Here is a 13,055-nt window from a genome sequence, read left to right as displayed (position 1 = left end):
GATCAGAAAGATGAGTTCCGTGTGTTTTGGCAAACTTCTATAAATGACCAAAGACCAAAGCTGAGTGTGTAAATGGCATTTTTATTACTGGCCTGCTGGACACAGGTGCGGATGTAAGTATCATTACCCCAGAATCTTGGCATCCATATTGGCCTCTTCAGAATGTAAATGTTCAGCTCCTGGGAATTGGAACCCTATCTCGAGTAAGGCAGAGCACGAGATGGGTTGAATGTATAGGACCAGAGGGACAAATAGAAAAATTAAGGACATATGTAGCCAATATTGCAATGAATTTATGGGGTCGTGACCTATTACAACAATGGAATACCCAAATTAACATTCCTGCTACTTCTAGAGCCTATATTTCTGGGGATAATATTAAAAGATATTACAAACGGAGAAAACCGGCCATTCGGGCTGTACAAGAACAAGCAATTGATGTCCCTTCAGAGATACCAACAGCCTTGCCTTTAAAATGGTTGACTGAGAAACCAATATGGACAAAGCAATGGCCTTTAGCTGAGGAAAAGTTACAGGCTTTAGAACGGTTGGTACAAGAGCAATTAGATGCTGGACATATAGAAGAATCTACCAGCCCTTGGAATTCTCCTGTATTTGTGGTTAAGAAAAAATCAGGTAAATGGAGAATGGTGACAGATCTCAGGGCTATCAACAAGGTTATTCAACCTATGGGCCCTCTGCAATCTGGAATTCCTTTGCCCTCTTTATTGCCAAAAGGATGGCCTCTCATAGTTATTGATTTAAAGGATTGTTTTTTCACTATACCTTTACAAAAAGAAGATAGAGAAAAATTTGCCTTCACAGTGCCTACTTATAATAATTCTCAACCTTCGAGGAGGTACCACTGGGCCGTCCTCCCCCAGGGTATGTTAAATAGCCCCTCCCTGTGCCAATATTTTGTGAATCAACCATTGCAAATAATACGCAAGAAATTTCCCAAATCGATAGTATATCATTACATGGACGACATTTTGTTATCCGATTCAAACATGGATACCTTGAACAGACTGTTTGAAGAAATAAAAATACTTTTACCAAAATGGGGATTGCAAATTGCTCCTGAAAAGATTCAGAAGGGAGATTCTGTTAATTATTTAGGTTATAAAATAGGTTTACAAAAAATTAAGACACAAAAGGCACAAATTCGGAGAGATCGCCTACGGACTCTTAATGACTTTCAAAGACTATTGGGGACATTTCCAGTCTACGGCCAGCTATTGGGATAACACCTGATCTAATAATTCATTTGAACAAAACCTTGGATGGTGACAAAGATTTAAACAGTCCCAGAGAATTAACAGCTGAAGCAGAAAAGGAACTGACGATGATTGAGGAAAAATTACAACAGGCACATGTGGATAGGGTAAATCCAGAGCTCGACTGTATTCTCGTCATACTACCGTCAAAAATTTCCCCTACAGGAATTTTAATGCAGAGAGATGATATTATCTTGGAATGGATCTTTTTACCACATAAACCAAGTAAGAAACTGAAAACTTATGTAGAAAAAGTCTCTGAGTTAATTATAAAAGGCAAGTTGAGACTTCGTCAACTAGCAGGCATAGACCCAGCAGAAATTATAGTGCCTTTCACTGCTGATGAACTAAAGAAATTATGGGAAGATAATGAACCATGGCAAAGAGCTTGTGCTAATTTCTTGGGAGACATTAATAACAACTATCCAAAAAGCAAGAGGCTTAACTTCATAAAGAGAACTTCTTGGATCCTTCCTCGAATCGTCCGTGATACTCCAATAACTGGAGCCCGTACGTTCTATACTGATGCCAATAAATCAGGGAAGGCAGGTTACAAATCAGAAGACTTGGGTAAGGTGGAACAAAGTCCTTATGATTCTGTCCAGAAGGCAGAATTATATGCCATTCTTATGGTGCTAAGGGATTTTAAAGAACCTATTAATATAGTTACTGATTCACAATATGCAGAAAGAGTTATTTTACATATTGAAACTGCTGAATTTATACCTGATGATACAGAACTAACCTCTTTGTTTATCCAGGTGCAAGATTTGATTAGGAACAGGCTTTGCCCTATGTACATAACACACATCCGATCTCATACGGGTCTGCCAGGTCCTCTAGCACAAGGTAATGCAGAAATTGATCAATTATTGATTGGTAGTGTGCTACAAGCCTCTGAATTTCATAAAAAACATCATGTTAATAGCAAAGGTTTGAAGAAAGAGTTTTCTATTACATGGCAACAAGCTAGGGAGATTGTAAAGAAATGCCCTACTTGCTCTTTCTATAACCAAACGCCACTGCCTGCAGGGGCTAATCCAAAGGGCACCCAAAGGAATGAAATCTGGCAGATGGATGTGTTCCACTTTGCAGAATTTGGCAAATTAAAATATGTTCATCACACCATTGACACGTATTCAGGCTTTCAGTGGGCAACAGCTTTAAGTTCAGAAAAAGCTGATTCAGTTATCACTCATTTATTAGAAGTCATGGCTATCATGGGTATACCTACACAAATAAAGACAGATAATGGTCCTGCTTATGTCTCTAGGAAAATGAAACGGTTTTTTGATTATTACAATATCAAGCATGTTACAGGTATACCATACAATCCTACAGGTCAAGCAGTCATAGAAAGATCAAATCGAACTATAAAGGATATGTTGAACAAACAGAAAGGGGTGGAAAACACCCCCAGAAATAGGTTACATAATGCTTTGTTAACCTTGAATTTCCTCAACGCTAATGAGAAGGGAACATCGGCTGCAGAAAGACATTGGATAATGGAAAAGTCTACTGAACTAAATCAACCAGTTTATTTCAAGGATGTGCTGACCTCACAATGGAAGCCAGGAGATGTGCTGCGTTGGGGAAGGGGATTTGCTCTTGTCTCCACAGGTGAGGAAAAATTGTGGATTCCATCAAAATTGATAAAGGTTCGTTTTGATGAAGAGAAGCCAGTTGGGAAAGATAAATAACAATTCAATCACATGGATGGCAATCATACTGATGGTAAGTAATACAAATAGGTTGGGGGCAGGGTTCTCTTCTTATCTCCACAGGAAAATACCCATCTTCAAAGAATTTAAGGTACCCCTAATATTTAATTACTGATGGAGGGACTTGTTCTGTAAGTATTAATTTATATATATATATATATATATATATATATGTCTTAAACTTTCTTTGCTTTTCCTCATATCTGTGTCTTTCTTTATATGTCAGTATATGTCCTTGTTGTTAATGTTTAAATTTCCCATAACAAGCAACAAATTTTCCTACAGTAATCTTTGAAGTTTCCAGGATGAAGATGGGGCCCCACAACATCAACTCCATCTGGTTTTTATGACGTCATGATTTTTTTTTTTAAAGCGCTAATATTAGACCTGTTTTTTGGTACCAACTACAAGAGACAATTTCGAATGGTGCACATTTTTGACAACACTCTGGTCGGACCTTCTCAAAACGCTCTGAGACTAGTTACAATTTTCTTAGGTCAAAGGTTAATTTGGAAATTTTACCATCATTTGCTTTCACAGGACCCCCTAAGAAGAACGTCGCCCCCATGTCAGCTAGAAGCAATCTTAGAGGACGGCATCCCCTCTCCCAACAGAGTTTGCCCTCAGGGTTGGGGACATCTTTTAATGGTTGGTTTAGGGTTGAGGGGATGGGGTGATATTTTTTTTTTTGGAAAAAAAAAAAAAAAAGAAGAAGAAGAAGAAGAGGAAGAAGAAGGGGGTAACTGGTTTTTTGGGATGATTGGTATTTGTGAATTACTGTCTATAGAAAATTGTACTGGTACTGTTTCTCGTATATTGATATGTTAAATATTGAATATGAGTGTTCCTACCTCTATTTTTGTATGAGTATGCTTATAACTTTGTCCATATTGTATTGATACATCTACCATATTACATTGTACATTTCTACCTCTGATACTATGACATTGTTTACAGTTGAAGATCATTGTCTTCATATATTGCACAGTTGTTTATTCTTTTAGTCTTCAAAGTTAGATAGGTATTGAGAATTATATGTTTGTCATATTTATTTTTAAGTTTATCAGGTCTTTTAGTTACATAGAGATTATATTTAGTATAGATAGTATGATCTTCAGCCTCTTCGAAGAGCTGTAGAAAATGGCCTTTAATCTAACCTAAAATTTCTATGCCAAAGAGACACAATTACTCCTGGCAACACCACTCTACTCCCGAGAGAACGTTGAGCACCAAAGACACTCCACTGGGAGCTTGTCTTCTTGGCAGAACTGGCCTTTGGGTTAAGAAAAGCCCATACCTCAACTTCTGACAAAGATACAGAATATCCCTAAGTGGATGAAACAGGATTGTCTTATCTTGCCAAGACAGGGTAGGATAGTCCTAAGAAAGTTCCTTGCCTTTAATAATGGTATGCCAGTTATGTTAGGCCTTAGCCAAAGTTGGTTGACTCAACATTGCAAACGAGACTTTGGGTGATTGCCCAGGTAGTCAGTTGTCTCTGTCAATTGTTGCACATTTTGGATATCTCTCGATTGTTAAGTGATATTTATTCCCTTCTCAGATCTTTGACGGAGTTGAAGATTATATAATTGTAGTTACTCTCTATGTTATTTAGACTCCTTGAGATAGAATGTTTAGCAAAAGTTTTGTTCTCAATATTGTTTGTTATATTTATTATTTGTTATTATTGTATATAGTTGTATTTGGTTTGGTTCTATCTTATTTAGACAAAAGGGGGAGATGTAGGGACATAGCCCCACCCATTGGGGGCGTGTTCGCCTCGGGCTAATGTTTACGGATAAATCTGCCGGGCGTGAGCCCAGCAGCGCTTTTTCTTTTGCTCCGCTTTTCCGGTACACCGCGGGAACCTGTGGTCCTGTAAGTTTATTTCCTTATTAAAGCTGTATATATCTATATAATCTGTCTACATTCATTTGCGCCACCACAGAATCAAAGGGGAAAGAAGGAGCCAGTGAGACAGCGGCATTCTTTCCTTCCAGGTCAGCCATACGTGAACTGCTCTGCTCCAACAAACCTTCTAATCAGGATGGAGGGAACTCTCTGAAACTGTGACCCAAAATACATGTTTCTTCCTTTAAACTGATTTGTCTGGTAATTCGTCAGAGCTATGCATGGATCTAGGGTATAATTTAGCAAACTTCTTATTACAGAAGAGTACTTTACTAAATTATAAAACAAAATTTTCAACTCTACCAAAAACTACAGTTGAGCTATTCTGCCATTCTCAAAAACACAAATTAGTCCTAGACATAAGACTAAATTATTGCATGTTGTAAACAATAAATCTTTGGAAAAAACACACAATATTGATCAATGTATAAGTGCAAATTTTCCTTCTAACTGATGTCTGACATACATAGACAATCAGAACATAGACTGATTTTCAAAAGTTTATGACATATTGAGAAAAACAAAAGCGAACAGCTCTTACTAAAGGTGGAATCAAATGCAAGTATAAACAACTAAATCCAACTTGGGACACTTAAGAAAGCACTAAAAATAGCAAATATGGCAAATCTTAAAGAATGAATAGAAGGAAGCCAGAGTGAAGGCTCAGTGATTTAGAGCACTGACTGCTCTTAGAGAGGTCCTGAGTTCAATTCCCAACACCTACACAGTAACTCACTGCCATCTGTAACTTCAGTCTCTGGGGATCTGACACCCTCCTCTGGCCTCTGAAGGCACTGCACACAGTGGTGTGCAGGCATACATGAAGACAAGACATTCATATATATAAAACAAAAATAAAGGAAAAAAATTAAAGAAGAATGAATGTAAGAGTTGGGTGTGTAACTCCAACTACTCAGGAGGCTGAGGCAGAAGGGCTGCAAATTCAAAGTCTTCCTGGCCTTCAGAGTGAGCACAAAACCAGCAGGCAACTACCAAGACCCTGTCTAGATCTATAGCTCAGCGCAGAGTACTTTCCTGCAAGCAGAAAGCCCTGGGTTCAAGCTCTAGTACCTCACAAAACAAAGAATGCCAGTCCACAGCAACAGAACCATTGCCTGCACAACTCCACGACCTTCAAGGTGACCCACTAAGCAAAGGCACAGGCCAGACTAAGCTAAAGGCAAACATAAACACAGGAGAAAAATGCATAACAGAACACCTCAGCTAAAATATGTGCAGCAATAGGAAAGGAGGGTAGTAATGCAGAAGAAAACGAAACTGGAAACACAGGCACGGGCCAGTTTAAGGCAGTGCAGATGAAAGCAGCTGAAACTGGAACATTTACTTTGTGCCACAAAATTTCAGGGAAAGTAACCTAGCAAAGGTATGGACTTAAAAGACAAAAAGAGACTGAGGCCAAATAAAGACCAGCATGAGAGGAGCTTTGAAGCCAGGCATCAATAATTCAAGCAAAGCACAGATCAGCAATGGCAGACACTACAGCTACCTTGGCAAGGCTGTTTGTCATTTCTAGTGGGTCACTTGGTTTCTAGTATGAAAGGCACAGTGTTAGCTATATGATCCAGCAACTTGAATGATTTCAGCATAACTCACAATATGCTGTGTAAGACATAAGCCCATGCTCAGTACCTTCATTCTCCCAGGCCTGCAGCTGGTCTTGATCTCTGGTGGCACTGCCTAGCACCTCTCGGGGCACAGGCTCCATTCGTGCATCCACCTTTTCTTGATGAGAGGAATGATCAAATCCTCCAATGGCCTTCCGGAAAAATAAGTTCAGCTCTTCAAAGTTCATGGCCTGGAGCTCCGTATAAAGGTCTACCTGTTGGGCTTCCTCCAGCTCATTCCAAAACTGCAGCAGGTGCTCTTGTCCAGCTTTGGACAACCTGAGTTTGAGGTCATTAACATTCATAGTGCGCTGGTAGCGAGACTTTATAGAAGCAGAGTTGTGAGAGCTGTGAACCAAAAAGAGAAAAGGAACTAAGAACACGCAGAAGTCTAGCTCCAACCGGAGGGAATTTTCCTTACTAAAAAATCATGCACAGCACAATGACATTTTGGTCAACAAGACTATTTATTTGACAGTGGTCCCATGAGACTGTATCACCCCATCCTAGCTACCTTAGGTTATGTATGCTGTGACGCCTGCACAGTAATGAAATAGCCTGGACACACTTCTCTCACAACATAACCTCATCATTAAGCTATGTATGACAATAGTTTTAAAAACTCAATATTTAGAAATGAGCTTCTGCCTTTCTGACACTCACTGTTTGTGAAAGCGCATACTCAGAAGACAATAATTAGCACTGTGAGCCAGCACCACATGAAGCATTTTACTCACAGGTCTTGTCGAACTTTCTAGCCCTTCCATCCCCTGTAATTGTCATCACTATTCATATCACGGAGACTCTAGCACAGACTCAGCAGTGTGGCCAGCGGAGTGGTGCAGGCTGCACTACTCCTCTGAACGCTAAGCTGCCACTTCATATTTCAACTGTTCTCCTTTTGCCATTTTTAACCACTGCTGTATTCAGAGCACAACAATCTTCAGTAGGATAAGACCACCTATAACCATGAAAACTGTATTTCAATAGCAACTTAAACAGGAAAACAAGTGAGATCACATGATTATCTCTACTCACTAAAAACACAGACCCTAGTCAGGTGGTGGTGGTGTACACCTTTAATCCTAGCTCTGGGGAAGCAGAGGCAGGCAGATCTCTGTGAGTTCAAGGTCAGCCTGGTCCACAAACCAAGTTCCAAGGTAGTTCCTTTACAAACAGAAACCCTGTCTCGAAAAACAAAAACAAACAAAAAGCCCACAGACACTAACTGGAAAGAAAAGTAAGCACACATAACAGTCAGAGATGAAGACCTGTTAGTCACAAACATGAGTATTCTATGATCACAAATCAAAATCTTAAACCGCACAGTGCGGTAGGTCAGAGAATGAAGAAATATTTAGTTTACCGCACATCTAGTATTGATAAATGCAAGATCTGAGATAGGCACTGGCCGGAAAAAGTTCACAATCTAGCTCTATCTGCAGGGTCAAGCAGACTACACAGACGAGAGCAGGAAACAAGGAGATCTTGATGGCCCTGGGGTAAGAGCGTGAGGAAGAGAAGTAGCAGTCAGAAAGTGAACGCTTAAGCACAGGGACTAGATACAGTGTAGGGCAGGGCTATCCCTTGAAAACCAGGTAATGGGTTAGAGATCAAAGAATAAGCAATAGGAAGCCAACAGTGGAATGCTACACAGGGCACTGTCACCATGTAAAAGACGAGAGAAAGAACCCAGCAGTGGTGGTACACGCTTTAAATCCCAGCATTCAGGCGGCAGAGGCAGATGGAGCTCTGTGAGTTTGAGGCCAGCCTGGTCTACAAAATCTAAAAAGTGAGTTCCAGGACAGCCAGGACTGTTGCACAGAAACTCTATCCTGACAAACAAACAAACAAAAGAGAGAGAAAGAGAGAGGAAGCAATGATACAGAATACATGGTAAAGATAGCTAGAAGAAGGAAAGCAAGCTAAAACACAAATGTGGGTATGAAAAACCAAGGGGACCCAACTAGAATGGCTATCATCAAAAAAGCAAACACTTGTAAGACAGCTCAGCAGGTAAAGGCACTTGCCTCCAAGTCTGAGGATCTGAGGTCTATCCCCAGAACTCACATAGTGAGAAAAGAGAGCTGACTTTCACTGTGGCATGTGTACACACACACTGAAACTGTAAAAAGTAAAACTTTTTTAAAAAATGACAAAAAATGCTGGTAAAGACGCAAAGGGAAAGGAACCCTTGCATGACATGATGCTATAGAACTCAGGATGGAGGTTTCTCAAAAACTAAAAGTAGAACTACCATAGATCTAGCTATCACCACCTCTGGATATCTAAGTCAGCATCCAGGGATAGCTCTACCTGGACATCCACAGTTCTTGAGCGCAGTCAGAATAGCCAGTACACAGAACCATCTTAGACACCTATCAGCATATAAACAGAGGAAGAAAATATGCTATCTAGACCAATGGGATTTTATTCAGTCATAAAGACTGCAATGTCATTTTCCAGAAAATGGGTAGAACTAGTAACCATCAGTGAAGAAAGCCAAATTCAGACAAATATTTCATTTTTTCTTTCATATGCAGAATCTACACTTAAAAAACACATACATACAGGTCTAAAGTGAGTAGAATGAGGAATGAACAGACCAAACGTATGTCTCTTATATGCAATCTAGACTTAACTACAGATACCCTTTATACGTATGTATGACATGAATACAGAAGGAAGACTACTTGGGAAAGGGGACTAAGAAGGCAGAAAAAAACAAATATGAACCATTATTTTGCACGCTAACTAAAAAAGAAAAAAAATAGAGAAAAAAAACAAGGGCATGAGCCAGACTGGTTGGGGTGAGGGGCTCATTTGAGGCTCACTAAAGAAACATCATTGCATTCCAACTGCTTAGAACAGGAGCTAAGGAGAAGATACTAAACAAGCAACCTATTCTTCTCCTTATACAGAATGGTACAAAGTGGTACAGGGTATCAACACTCCATCTGCATTCCTGCAGTTCCCCAGGCCTCAGGTCCATTTCCTATGAAATGAGACGCCCAACAGTTCCTACCTCATCACAACCATTCAGCACCCAACAGTTTACGATGATGAGAGCCTATACTTGGTGTCCACCAAGGCACTATGGCTTTTGCAACAAAAGGCAGCAGGTGCAGGCTCATCCACTACCTTACCAGACACTGAAAGTCAAAGGGTCTACCCCACAGGAAAAAGGTGGCAGCCACCTGGGAGCCAGGTCACCTGCACCTGCACCTCCTGCACCCATAAGAAGTCTTGCACAGAGAACGGACTGTGCTGCAGCACCTGAGCCACCTCTTCCTAGACATATGTAGGGCTCCAGAAGCTGTCAGGCTTGGGAACAAAATTCTCCTAATTTCATTGTCTATACCAAGTCATAAATACTTCCAATACGCGAGTCTATAAATGGGAATAAAATTTTCATTCAATGCTGAGGTCTAACTTAAATAATCTTCACAACCAATGAGAAAATGAGGCTCAAAGACCATTCGCAACTTGCCTCGGGCTACAATACTAGCACCTAGAAGGATGGGAATTTTTCTTTTGTTTTGTTTTTGAGAAAGGGTTTCTCTGTGTAGCAGCTCTGGTTGCCCTGGAACTCGCTTTATAGACTAGGCTGGCAAGGTAGGCAAGGATTAAATGGGTGGACCACCACACCCAGTAGCTGAGGTGTACCTGACTCCAAGTCTACCCTCTTTCCCTGTCCTCACAAATGCAGGAGAAATATAAAGAATCCGAGGAGAGGTCTCACATAAATATAGGCAGGATAATTAGATGGCAACCTTCACTCAACTTTAGAATCAGACTGGCAGGTTCCTACCTCAACTCTACTCCGATACAAGTTTATGATTTTGACCTAGTTATTTAACTCTCCAATGCCCTAATTGTTTTTCTTTTCTTTTTTGTTTTTGTTTTTTTTTTGGGGGGGGTGGGGGGATGGGGGTGGGGGGATGGGGGGGGTTGTTTTTGTTTTTCCAGACAGAATTTCTCTGTAGCTTTTGGAGCCTGTCCTGGCACTCAATCTGTAGACCAGGCTGGCCGCCTGCCCCTGCCTCCCGAGTGCTGGGATTCAAGGCATGCGCCACCACCACCTGGGCAGTAGAACTCTTCCTTAAACAGCCATTTAGAGCTGGGCCAGCCTTTAATCCCAGCAATAGGGAGGCAGAGGCAGGCCGATCTCTGGGAGGCTGAGGCTAGCTCCGAGGGGCAAGTTCCCAGGACAGCCAAGGCTACACAGAAACACTGTCTTGATAGTCTTGATAACAACAGAGTCATTCAATACGCTTCCCCTTTAGGCACTTGAGAAAACGTCATTTCTGCAAATAAAACAATTCATGGTAAACTTTGATATCTGGGCCCGGAAAACCAACAGTCTACAAAAGGTTACCAAAATCCTATCAGCTCATTCACATGTTATGTAACACTCATAATAATCATGATTTGTATTTACCTGACACAGCTACAGCCATCAGTATAGTACCATATTTCCTACTAATACTGGCAAGGAAGTTGTATGTAAGTAAATGGTATATAGCAACAGAGAAAAGAATTAAAGACATGAATTTTTATACTGACAATAAAAAAATCTAAGAGCTAAAAATCTGCACTAGAAATTATGACTAAATTTGGTATAACCTAACACATCAGAATCAATACAAATGACAAACCATTACCAAACATGCCTTTATTAGAATTTTTTTTTTTTTTTTTTTTTTTTTTTTGGTTTTTTCGAGACAACATTTCTCTGTAGCTTTGGTGTCTGTCCTGGAATTAACTCTTGAAGACCAGGCTGACCTTGAACTCACAGAAATCTGCCTGCCTCTGCCTCCCCAGTGCTGGGATTAAAGGTGTGTGCCCGGATGCCTTTATTAGAATTTAAATGCCATATTAAAGATGTTCAATATTTCCCATTTCCTCCTCCCCCACCTCTGCTGTTATATGTCCTCAAAAAAAAAAAATAGGGGTTAGTAAACTCCTTTTGAAAAAGGGTACCAAGTCAACGGTAGTGACACATGCCTTTAATCCCAGCTTTTGGGAGGCAGAGGCAGGTAGATCTCTGTAAAATTCGAAGCCAGACTGATCTACAGAGTGAGTTCCAGGACAGCCAGTGTTACACAGGGAAACCCTGTCGCGGGGGGGGGGGGGGGGGGGGTAAAAGAAAAACCGGTACAGAGACTGAACCTAACCACTAACTGACAGCACAGACTAGACTAGGAAGTCTTTTCCCCCAAGCCAAGTGAGTCAACGAATAGTGAAATAGACAAATGTCTTCAGTTCCCTGAAAAACCTTGGGTCCATGCCCAGTGAACTTCACCTCCAAGTCCCTAAACTACTTTTGCCTCACATAAATACATATTAGCATAATCACTACCACCCGATTTCAGATTTCATCAGGCCAAACTTTAAAAAATCTTCAAGAGCATATGTACGCTCTCAGCCCTCCAGGCCTATCCTTCTACCAGGCCAATAGAGGGGCAAACCCTGAAATTTGAACGCTCTCCCTCTATCAGTAGCAAGTGAGGCAGGGAAGTGGCAAGCCGGCTGGGAGCCAGCCACATCCCCCATCGGGATCCCCTGTCCTCTGAGCTCTCAATTTTTACTCTCCTGCTTCCAAACCGTCCCCAACTCTTTGCCTTGACAACTCCAGCGACCGCTTATTCCCACCGGGGACCCCCAGATATGGTACAACTATTTCCGAGCCCTGACTTGAGACCCTCATGGTTCCTCTTCCCCATCCAGGTGAGAGCCCACTCGCAACAGCGCTGACTCAAGTCAGGGACTCCATCACCGCCCCAGCCTCCTCACCCGGGTCCCCCAAGTCCCTCCGCGCGTCCCAGCCCTGCCGGGACTAAGCCCACGCCCCTCGGGAGCTCCGGGCAGCCGGCGCGGTGGTCGGTGCGGCTACGCGTGGCCCGGTCCGCGCGCTTGGCACGGCAAGCGCGCGGTGGAGGGGGCCCCTACCTCCCTCGGCGTTCCCGCGGCTCCGCCTGGCTCCGGCTCCTGCGGCTTGACTACTCGCCGGCGTCCCGCGCCCTCCTGGAATATATACCGTCATCCGGGGAGGGGGGGTGCCGGGGCGGCGGGGCGGGCCGCGAGCAGCAGCCGAGAGGAGCGTGGGCCCCGGCCACCCCGCCCCTCTCGCCGTGGTGAGCGCCTGCGGCCGCGGGGCGGAGCGGAAGGCTGCCGGTCCGACACGTCAACCTCCCGGAGCGGCCAAAGGGGCGGGCGCCTGCGAGGGGAAGGCGCGGTCGCTCGCGTCACTCAGATTTCTGTCCAATGGGATGGCTCGCGGTCCTGGCAGTCTGCGGCACCGCCCCCTCACGCACTGGCGGGGGCGGGGCCCTTTGCGCGCGCGGCCCTGGGGAGGATAAGACCGGAGGGAGGCGCCACCTTGAGGACAAGCTGCTAAGCGGGGCTTCGGGGGTCTTCCGGGGAGGGTCGTCGCGCCCGGTGCTGGAGAGGAGCGCGGGCAGTGACTTCAGGCGACGGATTTCCGAACACCCACGGGTGTGGTTGGGAAAGACCCGCCG

At 42.9% G+C, this 13,055-nt stretch overlaps 1 protein-coding gene across 3 annotated transcripts in view; it reads right to left on the bottom strand.

The window, feature by feature from the left end:
• Positions 1–12,719, bottom strand: part of Uap1 (UDP-N-acetylglucosamine pyrophosphorylase 1) — a 45,536-nt gene extending 32,817 nt beyond the window's left edge. For all 3 annotated transcript variants that reach the window (XM_057770448.1, XM_057770449.1, XM_057770450.1), the window contains exons 1-2: positions 12,487–12,719; positions 6,560–6,882 (exon numbers count right to left, since the gene is read on the bottom strand). In XM_057770448.1, coding sequence (XP_057626431.1) covers positions 6,560–6,839 — 280 coding nt within the window. In that variant the 5' untranslated portion in view covers positions 6,840–6,882; positions 12,487–12,719. The remainder of the gene's footprint in view (positions 1–6,559; positions 6,883–12,486) is intronic.
• Positions 12,720–13,055: the final 336 nt, after the last annotated feature.

The sequence above is a fragment of the Chionomys nivalis genome, chromosome 5 (assembly GCF_950005125.1).
Source record: "Chionomys nivalis chromosome 5, mChiNiv1.1, whole genome shotgun sequence".
NCBI classification, from domain to species: domain Eukaryota; kingdom Metazoa; phylum Chordata; class Mammalia; order Rodentia; family Cricetidae; genus Chionomys; species Chionomys nivalis.
The sequence above is the reverse complement of the archived record's forward strand: the minus strand, read 5'-3'. Positions and strand labels throughout refer to the sequence as shown.